The sequence below is a fragment of the Nerophis ophidion genome, unplaced genomic scaffold (genome assembly GCF_033978795.1).
Source record: "Nerophis ophidion isolate RoL-2023_Sa unplaced genomic scaffold, RoL_Noph_v1.0 HiC_scaffold_33, whole genome shotgun sequence".
NCBI lineage: Eukaryota > Metazoa > Chordata > Actinopteri > Syngnathiformes > Syngnathidae > Nerophis > Nerophis ophidion.
Genome location: NW_026906955.1, coordinates 818,914 through 836,672, shown reverse-complemented (window position 1 = coordinate 836,672; position 17,759 = coordinate 818,914). Strand labels below are relative to the sequence as shown.

The 17,759-nt window shown below is 41.4% G+C and overlaps 1 protein-coding gene across 3 annotated transcripts; it reads right to left on the bottom strand.

The window, feature by feature from the left end:
• Positions 1-634: 634 nt before the first annotated feature.
• LOC133546592 (oocyte zinc finger protein XlCOF8.4-like) lies at positions 635-17,576 on the bottom strand. 3 transcript variants are annotated; one of them, XR_009805243.1, is made up of 4 exons: positions 17,445-17,576; positions 14,035-14,257; positions 1,640-4,073; positions 635-1,548 (listed from the first exon to the last, which is right to left on the bottom strand). XR_009805243.1 is itself a non-coding variant. In XM_061892375.1 (3 exons), the coding sequence occupies exons 2-3, from the start codon at positions 14,255-14,257 to the stop codon at positions 2,968-2,970; spliced, it is 1,329 nt and encodes a 442-aa protein (XP_061748359.1). In that variant the 5' UTR covers positions 17,445-17,576; the 3' UTR covers positions 635-2,967. The 3 variants fall into 3 exon arrangements, 2 of the variants coding, with proteins under 2 accessions (XP_061748359.1, XP_061748360.1); XM_061892375.1 differs by having other exon boundaries at positions 635-4,073; XM_061892376.1 differs by lacking the exons at positions 635-1,548; positions 1,640-4,073 and adding an exon at positions 7,298-7,620.
• Positions 17,577-17,759: the final 183 nt, after the last annotated feature.

Sequence of the window (17,759 nt, the reverse complement as noted above, 5' to 3'; positions counted from 1 at the left end):
TTATATGACTTACATGTAGTGTCCAGCTTACTTCATCATCTATATTAACTCATAAAAATGCGATTACCTTAATTCCTTTAATTTCAATATTATCCATCATAATTTGTGTTTTACATTTTTACAATCTTCAAATACGACGTATTTAGTTTTATTGAAGTTTAGTGACGGTTTATTGATGTGCAGACATCTTTTTATGGTTAAGTTCTCTATGGATAAAATAAAATGAGAGTTAAATCAAGCGGTAATGAAGATTATTATATACATAATTACACTCAGTAGTGACAAAGACACTTCCATCCTGTTCATTTGAGCAAAGAAAAAGAGTAAAGTGTAATATTCTAAACAATAGAAGAATATTAATATCAGCAGTCAATATTCCAACATTGTGAAGCTAAGCTATCGTAAAAAACATATTCAGCATTGAAGGCTTTATGAGAGTGATGTAATGATCAGAATCAGAAATACTTTATTAATCCCCACAGGGAATTTAAATTGTCAGCACTGTTATGACCATGTGTATATTAAATGTAATATTATATGAATACCATAATAAATTGTTACGTTTGGGGGATGTGTAATATTTTTTGTATGAACATCCTGAATGTTTTTATGCTAGAATAGTTTTAATTAGTAGAGAGTGAAACAAATGAGGCAGTAATGATAATAATGGTTTGTTTTAAGCCTGTTTATGAATAATTAAAGATAATTAAGATACCAAAATGTAGCTTACATCCTCAGTGAGCTGAACTCCAGCAGTAAAGATGAGAGAAATAATGTGGAAAGGTCAGAAGTCAAATGTTTCTTCAGGTGATACATGGAGCCTCTGCTGCCACCCAGCGGCCGTTGGAAAGAATGCATACATTTTGTTTTGACCTCCTTCAAGCTGCTTTTTACTTTCTGTCCTGTTTGTGTCCAAGTCTGTAGTGTGGGCCATAGGACAGAAGGAAGACATTTTGTTAATAGACTGTGGAGGGCAGCAATACACCTAAGATGTTCTACTAGTCTGCTGGAAATAGAAAGGAGGAGAAAGCAAGATGGCGTTTGATGGAGAAAGTCTAAACGTGGGCATTATTGTTCTGTATTTTTAATCAGTGCATACATGTGCACATATATGTCCTTTAATAGAGTAAACATCAAAAATAATTGTTTGTATCTGAATGCACTTTGTATTTAACACCACCATTCTTAAATATGTTGTTTGTAAGAATGTGGGTGTTGTTGAGAAGATGATGCAGGTGTTCTGTCCAATTTAGCTAACTGTAAAAATGTGTTACTTAATCTAGTTTATTAGTAAAATAAATTGTTTTCCTGAATTATATTCTCCTCACTTTATCCAGACAGTCATTAGGACAAAAGACCCTGGGAGGAATTTGCCCTTTAAAAAGGGAAACCTATTCACTGTGGCAGGACAATATCTAGATGAATTGATCACATTTGTATAATCGGCTACGAGGCATTTTATTGTCATTGTACAGCACTTATCTTTGGGCTGATACTGATACTGATACTGATACTGTGTTGACCAGTTTGATGATTGAATGTCCAGTACTGTAGAAATGTGTTTGGATATGACAATCCCTTTATTCCAAGCTATCAAAATGAAATGAAAAGTAGGTTCTAGAACATAATGTATGCTGACCTTGGCTTGAATGGCACATTGTCACAGCAGTGAGACCTGACCACACACCACACCACACGCTCCAAAACTGTTTGTCCTCCATGCAATCACCCCCCAGTGTTCCCAGCTGAACACAATTAAAGGAGGCTACCATGGCAACCACACCATAGCAACAGTCCCATCCCTGTCAACACTTCCTGGTTCTCAACAGGAAGTGGGCGGAGCAATCTGCAGAAAGGGAAATTCAGCATGAACTGAAGCCAGCAATCAATCAGAGAAAACTAAATAAAAACAATATAAGCAAATAAGGAAATTTGGCTCCAACAGTCAGTTTTCGTCTTTTGGTGCAGTTGACCTTGTTCTTACATTTCTCCTTCCTCCTAGAGTTCCTGTGTTGCCTTTGTGGGCGGAGTTGTGGGACGTGCACAGCTGCTTCCGATTGACCCTGGTGCTACTTAAGCAGCACCTTGACAGCTGGATGGCACTCGGCGATTCCATTACACGCCAGTTGATTCCATGCTTTGAGTATTTTGCTACCTTGGCCATTCCCAGTGCCATCCATCTTGGTGTTGTTTTGTAGTGTGCACGTCTTGTAACTCCAAACCAAGTTGACTTTATTTGTGTATAGAAGTAGCTTTTGTTATTTTTTCCAAAATGCACATTTAGTCTTCTCTTTTTCGCACCATCGTTTTTTGTTTCCTACTGTTTGGATTGTTTTTGTGAGTAGATTTCCGCAGTAAAAGAAGTGTGAACAGCACTCTGACAGAAGGAGTTCCTCCAAAACGCAACACCCTTTGGCGGACAAGTATGTGATTAAATGCTATACATATAAAATGAAAGAGACAAGTGGTAGAACAAATGGATGGATGTACAGTAAAGCTCTGTGGGATGATGTACATAATTAACTTTTCCCAAACATTCCAAACGTTCCCATGTTTTCTGAAATTGATAATGTTTGAGGAATTCTAAAAAAGGGGGATAAATCATGAACAACTTTAAAAAACACTTGTCATGTGTAGTACTTGACTGAAAAAAGGTAATAATCTAAAATATCTCATCTATAAATCTTAGAAACTATGTGCTGATGTTTTTAGAAGGTCAAAATGAAAGTCTGGACAGTTTATTTCAAATCCTGCAGTTTCATTTGCTGCTGCTGTTCTCACCAGCACACTTGTGTTTCTTACACTGGTACTTAGAAGACAATCTTTCACCACACACACTGCAACTCAACACTTTCTCTCCTGGGTGTCTTTTCATGTGTCTTTTCAAATGCTGACTTTGTAAAAAACTTTTACAACATACTGAACATGTAAAAGGTTTTTCTCCAGTGTGTGTTCTCACGTGTTCTTTCAAATAGTGCCGTTGCGCAAAATATTTACTGCAGATTGAACAGGAAAAGGTTTTTCTCCAGTGTGTATTCTCATGTGCTTTTTGAAATTTTCCCTTCGAGTAAAATCTTTACCGCAGATTGAACATGAAAAAGGTTTTTCTCCAGTGTGTGTTCTCATGTGTACTTTCAAATGTGGCCTCTGAGTAAAATCTTTACCACAGATAGAACATGAAAAAGTTTTTTTTCCAGTGTGTGTTGTCATGTGTACTTTCAAATGTGGCCTCTGAGTAAAATCTTTACCACAGATAGAACATGAAAAAGGTTTTTCTCCAGTGTGTGTTCTCATGTGTACTTTCAAATTGATACTTTGTGTAAAACCTTTACTGCAGAGTGAACAAGAAAAAGGTTTTTCTCCAGTGTGTGTTCTCATGTGTGTTTTCAGACGACTTTGGTATTTAAAAGTTTTGTGAGCGTGAGAAGATGTGAAGTGAGTGTTGTCAGTGTGACATGTCTTATCATCTTTAGAGTCTTCATCATCAGTGTCAGGAGAGTGTGACGTTGTGTCCTCACTATCTGATAGTGGAGCTAAGAGCTTGTCTGCTTGTGATCCTCCACAGTGGTCTCCATCAGCTTCTGTTGTCATGTGTTGTGTTGAGCTGCTGCTTGGAGGCTCCCCCCCTCCCCTCTCCTCACTTTCACCTTTCACCTCATCATCTTCACTCTTCACAGGGACACCAGTCACTGGGAACTCCTCCAACCATTTAGGCTGACTGATGCCCTCTTCCTCCTCTTCCTCTTTAATGTGCGGCGGCTCTTGGTCCTCCTCTTCCTCTTTAATGTGAGGGCTCAGTGGATCCACCGCTTCCTTTTTAAAATGGGGTGTCAGTGGGTCCCCCTCTTCCTCTTTAAAATGGGTTATTAGTGGCTTCTCCTCTTCCTTTTTAAAATTGGGGGTCAATGAGTCCTCTTCTTCCTCTTTGATGTGAGTGGTCAGTGGGTCATCCTCTTCCGCTTTAAAATGGGGGATCAGTGGGTGTTTCTTTTCCTTTTTAATGTGGGAGGGCTGTGGCTCCATCCTGAAGCTCCACTTCTGTTGCTCAGGGAGAAGATGTTCTTCACAGACGTCTGCAGGCCACAAGAAGACAAACACGTTTTAGAAACATCCATCTGTGCTCAGTCACACAATGCATTCAGTACTTTTACATGCACTTAGGAAAAACAAGTTATCGTATGAACTGTCTTGAAATCTCAGTGACGCACAAACACGCTGCTCTTTACAACATTATTTACAGGAAAGGAAAAACAAACCAGCACAACAGGACTTTCTACAATGGATAGACGGTTGATGGTTTAAAATTGATTCTGTCATATATTATTTCTTATAGAATTATTAATAGAACCGTTTTAAAACAGGCTACACAGGCTCCTAATTTAGTTGATGAAATATGCAGTAAAATATTTCATCATTTCCAGTATTATTTTCTCAAATAAAGCAACCAGATATTAACAGTAAATAAACAAGTACATTAATAATAATTGTTTCGCCAAATTAATACAATTAGAAAAGACACAATATGTTACTGCATATGTCAGCTGCCAAATTAGGAGCTTTTGTAACCCATTTGGAAATTCCTCTATTAGCAATCATATACCAAATGATATATCGTGACATATATTGTTATTAAGATATAGATTTTAAGTCATATGGCCCATACCAAACATTGTTTCCCCGAGTCATTTTGTTTGGCCCACCAAATATATTTATTTTTATATTCTTTAGATGTGTGTGTATGTTTAAAATGTGGTACTACTGTTCTACATCACGTGGAAGTGTACATTTAAACCAATGTGGGTGGCACTGGGAGCAGGTGGGTAAAGTGTCTTGCCCAAGGACACAATGGCTCAGATGGCAGAAGCTGGGATTGAACCTGGAACCCTCAAGTTGCTGGCATGGCCGCTCTACCAACCGAGCTATACTGCCAGGCCACCTTAACAACATCAACACATTACCCACCGCCTAAACTAAAGTCTTAAAAAAAACAAAACATTTTTTGTTTTTTTGTCCTGTCCGGCTTCTCAGGCAAATCATATAGTCGATGTAGATGCCCATATCGCATGTTCACATTTACTTTACAAAAGAGAAGTGTAGGATACTTCTCTGGTTGCCTTATTTGTATTTGACTTCATTAGACGTATTGATATTATCATTTTGTGCTAAACTAAAGTCTTAACAAGCTGGTACGCTTCGTACTGCCTCTGTCTCTGTCACTATGTCTCTGCAGCCCCCAGCATTGTCCCACCCACACAACCATCTGATTGGTTACAGGCAAAGCGGTAAGAGCCAATCAGCAGTGCGTATTCAGAGTGCATGGAATCAGGGCTCACGGCAGAGGCAGGCAGAGAGGAGAGACGGTGCATGTTAGCAGAAAGGTGTTCAGCAGGTGAGCATAATGCAGCGGACGATCCCCATATCATAATAAACACCTCCCAGTCAACTACTTGTAACATCACTATGAGCCCTTTGACGTTCTGGGGGTATAGGCGGTAGCTTAGCTCGCTCACAGTCCTTGAGGTGAAGGCTGATTAGCTTTTAGCGTAACGTTAGCTCATTTTGCGATGTGTGTGTGCGTGCGTGCGTGTGTGTGTGTGTGTTACGGACAGTAAAGCCCTGTCTGTCTGAGAGAAAGACAAGCATTATTGACCGATAGTTAACATCTAAGTTATTTCACTTAACCTTTTTCTGTGTTGACGCAGCAAAAAGTCAGTGAGTCCTACTCTTCCTCTTTATTGTGAGCGGAGCTGTGACTCCTCTTTCTCTGTAAGGTAAGGGAGGGCTGTGATTCATTTTTCTCCTTAATGTGAGAGCTATCTGGCTCCTCCTTCCCTTTAATGTGGGGTTGCTTTGAATCCTCTTCCTCTTTAATCTTGGGGTACTGCAGAACCTCCATTTCCTTTTTAATATAAGGGGTTGTGACTGATTCTGCTCCATCCTTGAGGTCCGCTCTTGCTGCTCAGGGAAATGTTCTTCAATACACAAGTTAGACGAACAAATGCTTAAGAAAAGTCCAGATTTACCCAGTCACATGACACTTTGTCCTGCATATATTCTGATAATGTCTCTGAGGATTTTATCAGTCCCCACGTTGACATTCAAGATGTCAAAACCATACGGTACATCAGGGAAGCAATACAAAAACTCATGAAAAAAATAAACACAGCTGTAAAACACTTACATACAAACAAGACAGCTGCTTGTACACCCGAAAGAGAACAAAGCACAGTGTCTAAGAGGAACATCAACATTTGCATTTAAACTGTAAAATCCTGTTTATGATTTATTTACTCTACTTATTTAAATATGAACATTTTCCTTTAGGAAACTTTTACGATTTGTGTGTTGTTGTAGCTTGTATGCTGCATTTCCCCCCCGCCCCAAGATGGTGACCCTGTAGTGGCTGCTGTTGGCAGGAGCTCTGTGCTCTTGTGTCATCCTTTAGTGTTTCCCTCTTCTTTTCATGTGTTTATATACATATACATATACATATACATATATATATATATATATATATATATATATATATATATATATATATATATATATATATATATTCATGCCTTTTGGTCCGGACCCTTTGGGACTGTGTGACAAGGGGTGGCACTTTCGTGACTTCTGCGGTGCTTTTTTGTGGACTTCTGGATCCGCCTCCCGAGAGCCTTGTGGCCATGGAGACCAGCTGCTGGGTTTCTGCCACACCAGAATCCGTTTGGAGAGACTGGAGGAGATGCAGATGAAGAGACAGGACTGCGGAGCTAGCACTGAGCGCCGGGACGGAAAAGCTTCACAGTGTCTTGGCTGAATGAGCAGGTATCGGAAACCTCGGTCTCCTTGGACGTATCCTCACTCATCCATGCGGACTGGACACTGGCCGAGACTTGGTCGGCGGCCGAGGGTGGAGTCGGCTCTCTTGGTTGCTTTGTTGGGTCTGCTCCCGTCTCTGGCCAAGCTCCCTTCACCCCAGCAGACAATGGCGTGGGACACCGCAAAAGCCACCACAGTGTATTTGTTTCTTTTACTTTTTATTCATAGCTGTATGTAGAAGTGGCTGGTTGCATCAGCTCTGCTCTTTTAATGTCCTTTGTCTTCTTTGATGTTTCCCTCTTACACATGAAAGAGGGATGTATGCTAGGGCTATAAGTTGTTTTTTTCCCTTGGCCTCAGTCTGGACCCCCTCTCCAGGGGCCCAGGCTGAGACCGATTTTTAATTTTTTCTCACATTCCCCCCACTTGTTTACATGTATGTATCTCACCTTTTTTGCAAGGGGCGCCGCAAGTTGGCAGACCCGTCAGCGATCCTGTTCTGTCTCCCTGGAATGTTTGTCTGACCTTGACACTGTATTTTACAAAATACCAAAAAAGGACATATTTCTTAATATCTCATTGACAAAATTATTCAACCCCTTGCAGATCATAACTCTTAAGAACAGAATTTGAATAAGGTCTTTTCAATCAGGTGTTGAACACACCTGTAGATGTGATTAGAACCATAACGAGCAACAATTAAAGTGATTGAAAAAGACTGACGCTCAGCTTCTTGTAGATGGTCAATGGTGTATTTGCAACATGGTGAAGTCCAGGGAGTGGTCAAAGAAGTCAAGAGAGGAGGTCATTTCTCTTCATAAGAAAGGATATGGATATAAGAAAATAGCAAAGACATTACACATTCCAAGAGACACAGTTGGGAGCATAATTCGCAAGTTTAAAGCTAAAGGCACAGTGGAAACACTACCTGGGCGTGGTAGAAAGAGGATGCTGTGTGCGTACAGTGGTGAAAAACCCCCGGGTAACAACTGAGGAACTACAACAGGACATTGCAGAGGGGGGAACGCAGGTTTCGTCCCAGACAATAAGGCGCGCACTACGAGATGAAGGCCTCCATGCCAAAACTCCCAGGCGCACCCCACTTCTGACTACCAGGCACAAGAAAATAGACTCCAGTATGCCAAAAAATCATCTGGACAAACCCCAAATGTTTTGGGAAACTGTTCTATGGAGTGATGAGACAAAACTGGAACTCTTTGGGCCTATGAATCAACGTTATGTCTGGAGGAGAAAAAAATGAAGCTTACAAAGAGAAGAACACCATCCCTACTGTTAAGCATGGTGGGGGGTCAATCATGCTCTGGGGCTGTTGCTCTGCCTCAGGTACCTGATAATCTTTTCCGTCGTCCTCACCACTCTCTGGAGAGACTTCCAGTCTGAGCCATTGCAGGCTCCAGTCCAGACAGAGATGCTGTTGGTCAGCAGGCTCTCTATAGTTCCTCTGTAGAATGTGCTGAGAATGGGGGGAGGGAGCTGTGCTCTTTACATCCGACGCAAAAAGTGCATGCGCTGCTGAGCTCTTTTTACAAGATCTCCGGTGTGTAGGGACAAGGTTATATTGTCAGTAATCTGCACCCCCAGGAACTTGGTGCTGCTTACCATCTCCACCGCTGTGCCGTTGATGAAGAGTGAAGTGTGGCTGGACTGGTGCTTCCTGAAGTCAACGATGATCTCCTTGGTCTTGTCGACGTTCAGGACCAGGTTGTTGGTTCTGCACCAGTCAACCAGATGTTTCACCACCTCCCTGCGAGATGTTGAAGATGTCTGTGAGAACCCCCGCCAACTGGTCTGCACATCCCTGAAGCACCTGGCCCGGAATGTCATCAGGTCCGGGGGTTCACTTTCCTCAGGGTATTCAGGACATCTGCTGTGTCCAAGTTGAGCGGCTGCTCATCAGAGCGAGGGGTGTTTTTTATAGCCGGAGTGATGGATTTTCTCGCCGGAGGGGTGTTAAGTGCCTCAAACCTTTCAAAGTAGTTGTTTAGGTCATTTAGGAAGCTAATACTGTTGTCACAGGGACGGGGGGCAGCTTTATAGTCCATGATGACCTGTATGCCCTGCCACATTTGTCGAGTGTTCGTGGGGTTCTGGAAGAAGTCCTGCACTTTCTGACTGTGAGCACCTTTGCAACCTTAATGGCACGGTTCAGGTTAGCTCTGGCTGTTTTTACTGCTACCATGTCGCTAGACTTAAACGCCTTGTTCCGAGCCTTCAGCATTGCACGCAGTACCTCACTGTTCATCCATCCAGAGTTTCTCTACGGCCCGTGTGGGGATGTTCTTGATAATAATAATAATAATAATAATAATAATGGATTCGATTTATATCGCGCTTTTCTATTGTTAGATACTCAAAGCGCTCACAGAGAAGTGGGAAGCCATCATTCATTCACACCTGGTGGTGGTAAGCTACATCTGTAGCTGCCCTGGGGTAGACCAACGGAAGCGTGGCTGCCAATTTGCGCCTACGGCCCCTCCTACCACCACCAATCATTCATTCATCATTCATTCACCAGTGTGAGCGGCACTGCGGGCAAGGGTGAAGTGTCCTGCCCAAGGACACAACGGCAGCGATTTGGATGTTAATAGGTGGGAAGCGAACCTGCAACCCCCGGTTTCTGGCACGGCCGCTCTACCCACTACGCCATGCCGCCCCTAATCTGATCACACTGACATCCTCCATGCACTTCTGAATGTATGCGGACACAGACTTTGCATACTTCTCCACACATGTGTTATGATTATCGGTGACGGCTGCCTTGAACATGTCCCAGTCTGTGGTTCCGAAGCAGTCTTGTAATGCTTCCATTGCTCCCTCTGGCCAGGTCCTCACCTGCTTCACTGTAGCTTGCTTTCTGATCAGCAGGGGCTTGTATGCAGGAATTAGCATCACATATAGATGGTCTGAGGAGCCCAGGTGGGGGCGTGGTGCAGCTTTATACGCCTGTTTAATATTACTATAAACCAAGTCCAGCTTGCTTCCATCCCTCGTTGCAAAATTCACATATTGATGGAAATGAGGGAAAACTGTTTTCATGTAAACTTGATTAAAATCCCCTGCGACGATGAAAACTTCCTCTGGATGTGTAGTTTGCAGTTCATTGATGGAGCAGCACAAAGCATTCAAAGCTTCTTTGGTGTGAGCACTGGGGGGAATGTACACTGTTGTGAAGATCATAGCACTGAATTCCCGAGGTAAATAAAATGGCCTGCATTTTATAGTTAATATTTCTACATCGGGAGAGCAGTGACATGAGACGTTCTTCCCGTTGTTGCACCAGTTGTTATTGATGTATATACAAACACCACCGCCTCGGGATTTACCAGTGAGAGTGCTGCTCCTATCCGACCGAAACATAGTTAGCTCCTCGATGCTAACTGCCTCGCCCGGGACGAATGGTTTCAGCCACGTTTCTGTGAGAAATATGGCGCAGCAGTCTCTCATCTAGATAGATGACACCCAACTTTACATGCCCCTAAAGCTGACCAACACGCCGGACTGTAGTCAGTTGGAAGCGTGTCTTAATGAAATTAAACAATGGATGTCCGCTAACTTTTTGCAACTTAATGCCAAAAAAACGGAAATGCTGATTATCGGTCCTGCTAGACACCGACCTCTATTTAATAATACAACTTTAACATTTGACAACCAAATAATAAAACAAGGTGACTCTGTAAAAAATCTGGGTATTATCTTCGACCCAACTCTCTCCTTTGAGTCACACATTAAAAGCGTTACTAAAACGGCCTTCTTTCATCTCCGTAATATCGCTAAAATTCGCTCCATTTTGTCCACTAAAGACGCCGAGATCATTATCCATGCGTTTGTTACGTCTCGTCTCGATTACTGTAACGTATTATTTTCGGGTCTCCCCATGTCTAGCATTAAAAGATTACAGTTGGTACAAAATGCGGCTGCTAGACTTTTGACAAGAACAAGAAAGTTTGATCATATTACGCCTGTACTGGCTCACCTGCACTGGCTTCCTGTGCACTTAAGATGTGACTTTAAGGTTTTACTACTTACGTATAAAATACTACACGGTCTAGCTCCAGCCTATCTTGCCGATTGTATTGTACCGTATGTCCCGGCAAGAAATCTGCGTTCAAAAGACTCCGGCTTATTAGTGATTCCTAGAGCTCAAAAAAAGTCTGCGGGCTATAGAGCGTTTTCCGTTCGGGCTCCAGTACTCTGGAATGCCCTCCCGGTAACAGTTCGAGATGCTACCTCAGTAGAAGCATTTAAGTCTCATCTTAAAACTCATCTGTATACTCTAGCCTTTAAATAGACCTCCTTTTTAGACCAGTTGATCTGCCGCTTCTTTTCTTTCTCCTATGTCCCCCCCTCCCTTGTGGAGGGGGTCCGGTCCGATGACCATGGATGAAGTACTGGCTGTCCAGAGTCGAGACCCAGGATGGACCGCTCGTCGGGACCCAGGATGGACCGCTCGCCTGTATCGGTTGGGGACATCTCTACGCTGCTGATCCGCTCGAGATGGTTTCCTGTGGACGGGACTCTCGCTGCTGTCTTGGAGCCACTGTGGATTGAACTTTCGCAGTATCATGTTGGACCCGCTCGACATCCATTGCTTTCGGTCCCCTAGAGGGGGGGGGTTGCCCACATCTGAGGTCCTCTCCAAGGTTTCTCATAGTCAGCATTGTCGCTGGCGTCCCACTGAATGTGAATTCTCCCTGCCCACTGGGTGTGAGTTTTCCTTGCCCTTTTGTGGGTTCTTCCGAGGATGTTGTAGTCGTAATGATTTGTGCAGTCCTTTGAGACATTTGTGATTTGGGGCTATATAAATAAACATTGATTGATGATTGATTGATAAATAGTACTTTATTGATTCCTTCAGGAGAGTTCCCTCAGGAAAATTACAATTCCAGCAGCAGTGTATTGCATATGAATCCAGCGTCAGGTAGTCCAGTTTGTTCTCCAGTGAGCGGACATTTGAGAGCAGGATGGAAGGAAGCGGCGTTCTGTGAGGATTAGCCTTTAGCTTTGTTGTTAGCCCCGCTCGGCATCTCCGTTTCTGTTTCTGATCACACCGCTTATGTCTCCTCTGTCTGCGGTCCCCTCTGGTACTAGGCTCCGCTGCCTCACAGGCCGCTGGATGTAGCCGGCGTAGTATTCCCAGGATAGCGAGGAGGTCCAACGTATACGCATCTTTCGGTCTAATACTGCCCGATCCATCCACATCCAAAATTGTCTGGCGGTCCTACGTTACTACGGAGTGTCCACGCTGGAAGCCAGCCATGAAATTCACAGAAATTACTGGTAGATTTGCCAAAATGTTCTATTACTACCAAGAGCCTCTGCAGCCGCAGCCGAGCAGGGCGCCGCCATCTTGAGACCAATATCTGGCTTGTATCTTCAGTAGGGATGTAAATTTATAGATTTATGGATATGATACCCTAATCAATATTCCTTATCGATACCAGTATTTATCGGTACTCTTGTCGGTACTACATGTCATTTGTGGAAATAAAAAAGTGGAAAAGAGGCATTTTAAATAGCATTCCTATTTGCAGAAGAGGTTGAAGTCTTAAAGAAGTCAACTATGTGTGCAGTGCAAGGTGAAATGCAGTTATGTCATCTTCTTCTCAATAACACACACATCAAACTTTGGTTGCTTCCTTATTTGTCATTATTTAAAGCCGATTGTAATGTGTAGCAGCGGCAGCTGAACTCAATGTGACAACGTGTCATAGTTACTTCAGTCAGCTGGAATTAAAAATACAAATAGTTGTGTCGTTAGTCCAGAATCTTCACGGTCTTCATGGACCACATAATTAAAGGCCTACTGAAATGAGATGTTCTTATTTAAACGGGGATAGCAGGTCCATTCTATGTGTCATACTTGATCATTTCGCGATATTGCCATATTTTTGCTGAAAGGATTTAGTAGAGAACATCCACGATAAAGTTTGCAACTTTCGGTGCTAAGAGAAAAGCCCTGACTCTACCGGAAGTCGCAGACAATGACGTCACAAGTGTGGGGGCTCCTCACATATTCACATTGATTTTAATGGGAGCCTCCAACAAAAAGTGCTATTCGGACAGGAGAAAACGACAATTTCCCCTTTAATTTGAGTGAGGATGAAAGATTTGTGGTTGAAGATATTGATAGCGACGGACTAGAAAAAAAAAAACGCGATTGCATTGGGACGGATTCAGATGTTTTTAGACACATTTACTAGGATAATTCTGGGAAATCCCTTATCTTTCTATTGTGTTGCTATTGTTTTAGTGAGTTAAATAGTACCTGATAGTCGGAGGTGTGTCTCCACGGGTGTCTTGACGCCAGTGTCTCAGAGGAGTTGACGGCAGCTTTATGGATGGCACAAGCTCAGCTTTTCTCCGGTAAGAAGCGACGTTTTAACCACAATTATCTCACCGAAACCTGCTGGTTGACGTGTGGTCGTGATTCATGTTCTCTTGACCGCGCTCTGATCCATAGGAAAGTTTCACCTCCGGGAATTTTAAACAAGGAATCACCGTGTGTTTGTGTGGCTAAAGGGTAAAGCTTCCCAACTCCATCTTTCTACTGTGACTTCTCCAATATTAATTGAACAAATTGCAAAAGATTCAGCAACACAGATCTCCAAAATACTGTGTAATTATGCCGTTAAAGCAGACGACTTTTAGCTGTGTGTGTGTGCAGCGCTCACACTTCCTATAAACCCGTGACGTCTTGCGTAGACGTCATCGTAACACAACGTTTTTAAGACGAAACTCCCGGGAAATTTAAAATTTCAATTTAGTAAACTAAAAAGGCCGTATTGGCATGTGTTGCAATGTTAATATTTCATCATTGATATATAAACTATCAGACTGTGTGGTGGCTAGTAGTGGGTTTTAGTAGACCTTTAGGAACCAGTACTAAAAAAAAAAATGGTACTTGGTATACAGCTCTTATCTTCACCACTAAACCTTTGAAATATGCTGACATATGTGCTGCCAAAGGTAAATAAACAGAAGCCATATTGAATGTTTGCCTTCATCTGACCAGGTGAGGTAAGGAGGACGGCCTCTAGGTCACATGGTTACACCCCAGCAATTACACTGTTGATGATTGATGAGCATTCATTTTTAAATGGTGGTGTTAAAAAGCAAATATATCTTCATCTTTAGTGATAAATGTGTCCCCCGGATGAACATGTGTCACACACATTGTATTAGATGATATGTGGATGTTGTGCTTACTTGGACTGTGATGAAGCTGTGAGGACTCAGGTGGTTTGTCTTCATGCTCTTCAGTCTTCACAGAGACAACAGTCAGTGGAAACTTGCTGACATCAGCCTCCTCCTGCCCTACAGGACACTCTCCCTCCTGACTGATCCACACTTCCTCCTCTTCCTCTTTCATGTGGGGGGGCTGTGGATCCTCCTGCTGCTGAAGGGGACGTTCTTCTTGACGAGCGTTCATCTGTTGGACGTCCGCAAGACAACACAAACAAACTTCAGCTCAGATGTGTCAAATATTTTTTAGTCTATCAAATATAATATTTTCCAAGTGGACTGACACCACTTTGTGGTGATGTTCTTCTACACATGGAATAATCATCAGTTATTGATTATTATGAATTGTGTCATTGATCCTGTTTTTTGCATTTACATTAATTATTGATGAAAAAGTAACAACTTATAGAAAACCTCCTGCTGGGATTTTAATACCGTCATGACTGCATGAAGTCAGTCTGCACGTATAAAAGTGTCATTGTGCTGCAGCATCAAGTGACGCCAACTGGCTCCTCCCACTACCAACCTACCAGCCAACCTTGACGTGCACCTCCAAAATAGTCCCACCTCACGTCAACGGTGACCAGGACTACAGAGCTGTGGTCGGTTGGCTTTACTTTTACGCACAATATCCTCTCCTTGTTTTTCCTACTGCAAAAGCAACATTTTTAGCCCAACAGACAAGAAACAGAAGTGCAGCGAAGCACGTGTAACAAGTGCCAGCGAGTGTGGCCGTGTGATAGTATGTTGCTTGAACCTCACTCACACCTTAAGGAATGTGCTGGCGTGAGAATATATATATATATATATATATATATATATATTAGGAGTGGGCAAATTAATGCGTTAATTACGAGTTAATTCATCACTCTATTAACACCTACAATTATTTGATCGCACATTTGCGTATGTTGTTTACATGCTTTTATTTTGTTAACGCCTTTTCTTAACAAGATGGCGACGCCCGGACGGGCTTCGGCGTGGAGGAGCTCTTGGTAAAGATGGAACATTTGGCAAAAATACCGGACAATTCTGCAAATTTCCTGGCTGGCTTACAGCGTGGTCACTCCGGGATCACTTACGACCGCCAGACAATTCTGAATGTGGATAGATGGGGCCGTTTTGGACTGAATGAGGCGTGCTCACTAGACCGGGTAGCTAGCATGGGAATACTTTGCCGGCTACATCCAGCGGCCTGTGAAGCAGCGGAGTATATGTGTTGTCTGTCTATTTATGAATAATGCAGACCAGGAGTGTTGGCTGAGTTCTTAACGTTTGCTTTCAGAGCGTGCATATCACAACATACAAGATGCTGTCATGGCGACACACAACCTATACCGGGCTACCGCGCATGCTCGTCACTCCTGTTGCATGCTGGGTAGGGTAGTTCTTTTTTTCCCTGGCTCATAACATCACAATATAGTACCATGTATATGATGCCTTCAGTTTATCAAAGCACCAAGCAAACAATCGGAAAATTCCCATCATATCAAATCCTAGATAAATGATAAATAAATAAATAAATGGGTTGTACTTGTATAGCGCTTTTCTACCTTCAAGGTACTCAAAGAGCTTTGACACTACTTCCACATTTACCCATTCACACACACATTCACACACTGATGGAGGGAGCTGCCATGCAAGGCGCCAACCAGCAACCATCAGGAGCAAGGGTGAAGTGTCCTGCTCAGGACACAACGGACGTGACGAGGTTGGTTCTAGGTGGGATTTGAACCAGTGACCCTCGGGTTGCGCACGGCCACTCTGCCACTGCGCCACGCCGTCCTATGGTCATAATTATTTTAAGTGCACTACGCAGAATAAACACAGCATTATTGATATTGCTAGAACAGATAATTTGATCAAACATTCCCTAAAACAGCCCACTACCTGTAATATAGGTTTTTTTAAACATAAGATCCCTGATTAAAAAAATGTTTCTGCTGTTACCTCAGAAATTGCCTGTTCAGATGTTATGATTGTGGCTCAGAGATTTGTATGTAGATTATATTTATTTTCCATAACAAACAGGATAACTTAAATACCCTGGCAGTGGCAATTAGCTTAAATGTTTGTATTTACATTTTTTGAGTTGATTTTCATAAAATATGCTATTTAACTGCTACTGTTTAACAAGGACTGATTTAAATTGTGTTTGCACAACAAATGTTTTGGGGGCTTTTGTTCATGTGGGAGAATATTCCAATAAAGGTGCACTACACACTACTTTTGAATTCATTATTGGGCTTTGTGTATACAATGCAGTTAATCGCGATTAATCGGAGAAATAGTGCGATTAACTTACCCAGCCCTAATATATATATATATATATATATATATATATATATATATATATATATATACATACATATATATATATACATATAAATATATATATATATATATATATATAAATATATATATATATACATATATATATATATATATATATATATATACATATATATATATATACATATATATATATACATATATATATATACATATAAATATATATATATATATATATATATATATATATATATATATATATATATATATATATATATATATATTAGAATATTTGGGTACCTCATGATTTGATTACAAACAAAATATTGATGCATATTCAATTTGTGTGCAGTATATTAAAGCCATTTTTCATATTTAACATTTATTTAATTAAATATTTATTTTAGTCTGACTGAATAAGCATTAATCGCTTACAATTGTGCAAATAGTGTATTCATAATAACAAACATCAGTTGATTTAATTTCCATGATATGTCCACCCAATGCAGCTGAGATAGGCTCCAACACCCCCTGTCCCCCCTCGCAACCCCAAATAGGGACAAGCGGTAGAAAATGGATGGATGTTATCAAAGGAATAGAAGTGCATGCAAACATCATTTGTATTTATTGTTAATAAAGTTGACACCAACACAAAATAGACCACTGCAATAATATTCTACTGTCATTATAATAATAATATTTGTAATTATTTTTTCATCCTGTAAAGCATCTTTGAGTACACTGAAAAGCGCTATACCAAATAAAATGTATTATTATTATTATTATTATTATTATTATACCATGTGACTTATTCCAGACTTAAATTTCGAGACGTTCGTTTCTTTCTAGTAACAAATATTTAATGATGTTAAGCGTGACTGTAATATACAACAAAAATACTGTTAAAAGTATTAAATAAGTCAATATAATTCTTACATAGAACATATAAAATACACTCCTCAAAAAAAAAACGCTCGCATTTGCGACAAAGGCCTGCTAGCGGGCTAAAGCTAGCACGTTAGCTTCGAACAACATATGAGGTAAATAAGATAAATAATATGAAAATATATCATGTATATTACCTCATAAGCCGCGTGTACAAGAGAGGAGTGGAATATATTCTTCCTATTGTTACACCAGCAACTCTTTTTTGTCTTCTGTGGCCGGGCGAAGGAAGTGTGCACCACTCACTATTGTCCCAGTGAAACACGTGTTTGAAGGAAGTGTGCACCACTCACTATTGTCCCAGTGAAACACGTGTTTGAAGGAAGTGTGCACCACTCACTATTGTCCCAGTGAAACACGTGTTTGAAGGAAGTGTGCACCACTCACTATTGTCCCAGTGAAACACGTGTTTGAAGGAAGTGTGCACCACTCACTATTGTCCCAGTGAAACA

Excerpts from the sequence above, each read along its gene's own strand:
- LOC133546592 (XM_061892375.1), bottom strand. The coding sequence starts at position 14,257 with ATGAACGCTCGTCAAGAAGAACGTCCCCTTCAGCAGCAGGAGGATCCA. Across the intron at positions 4,074-14,034 it reads ACAGCTTCATCACAGTCCAA|ACGTCTGTGAAGAACATCTT; the intron begins GTAAGCACAACA and ends TGTGGCCTGCAG.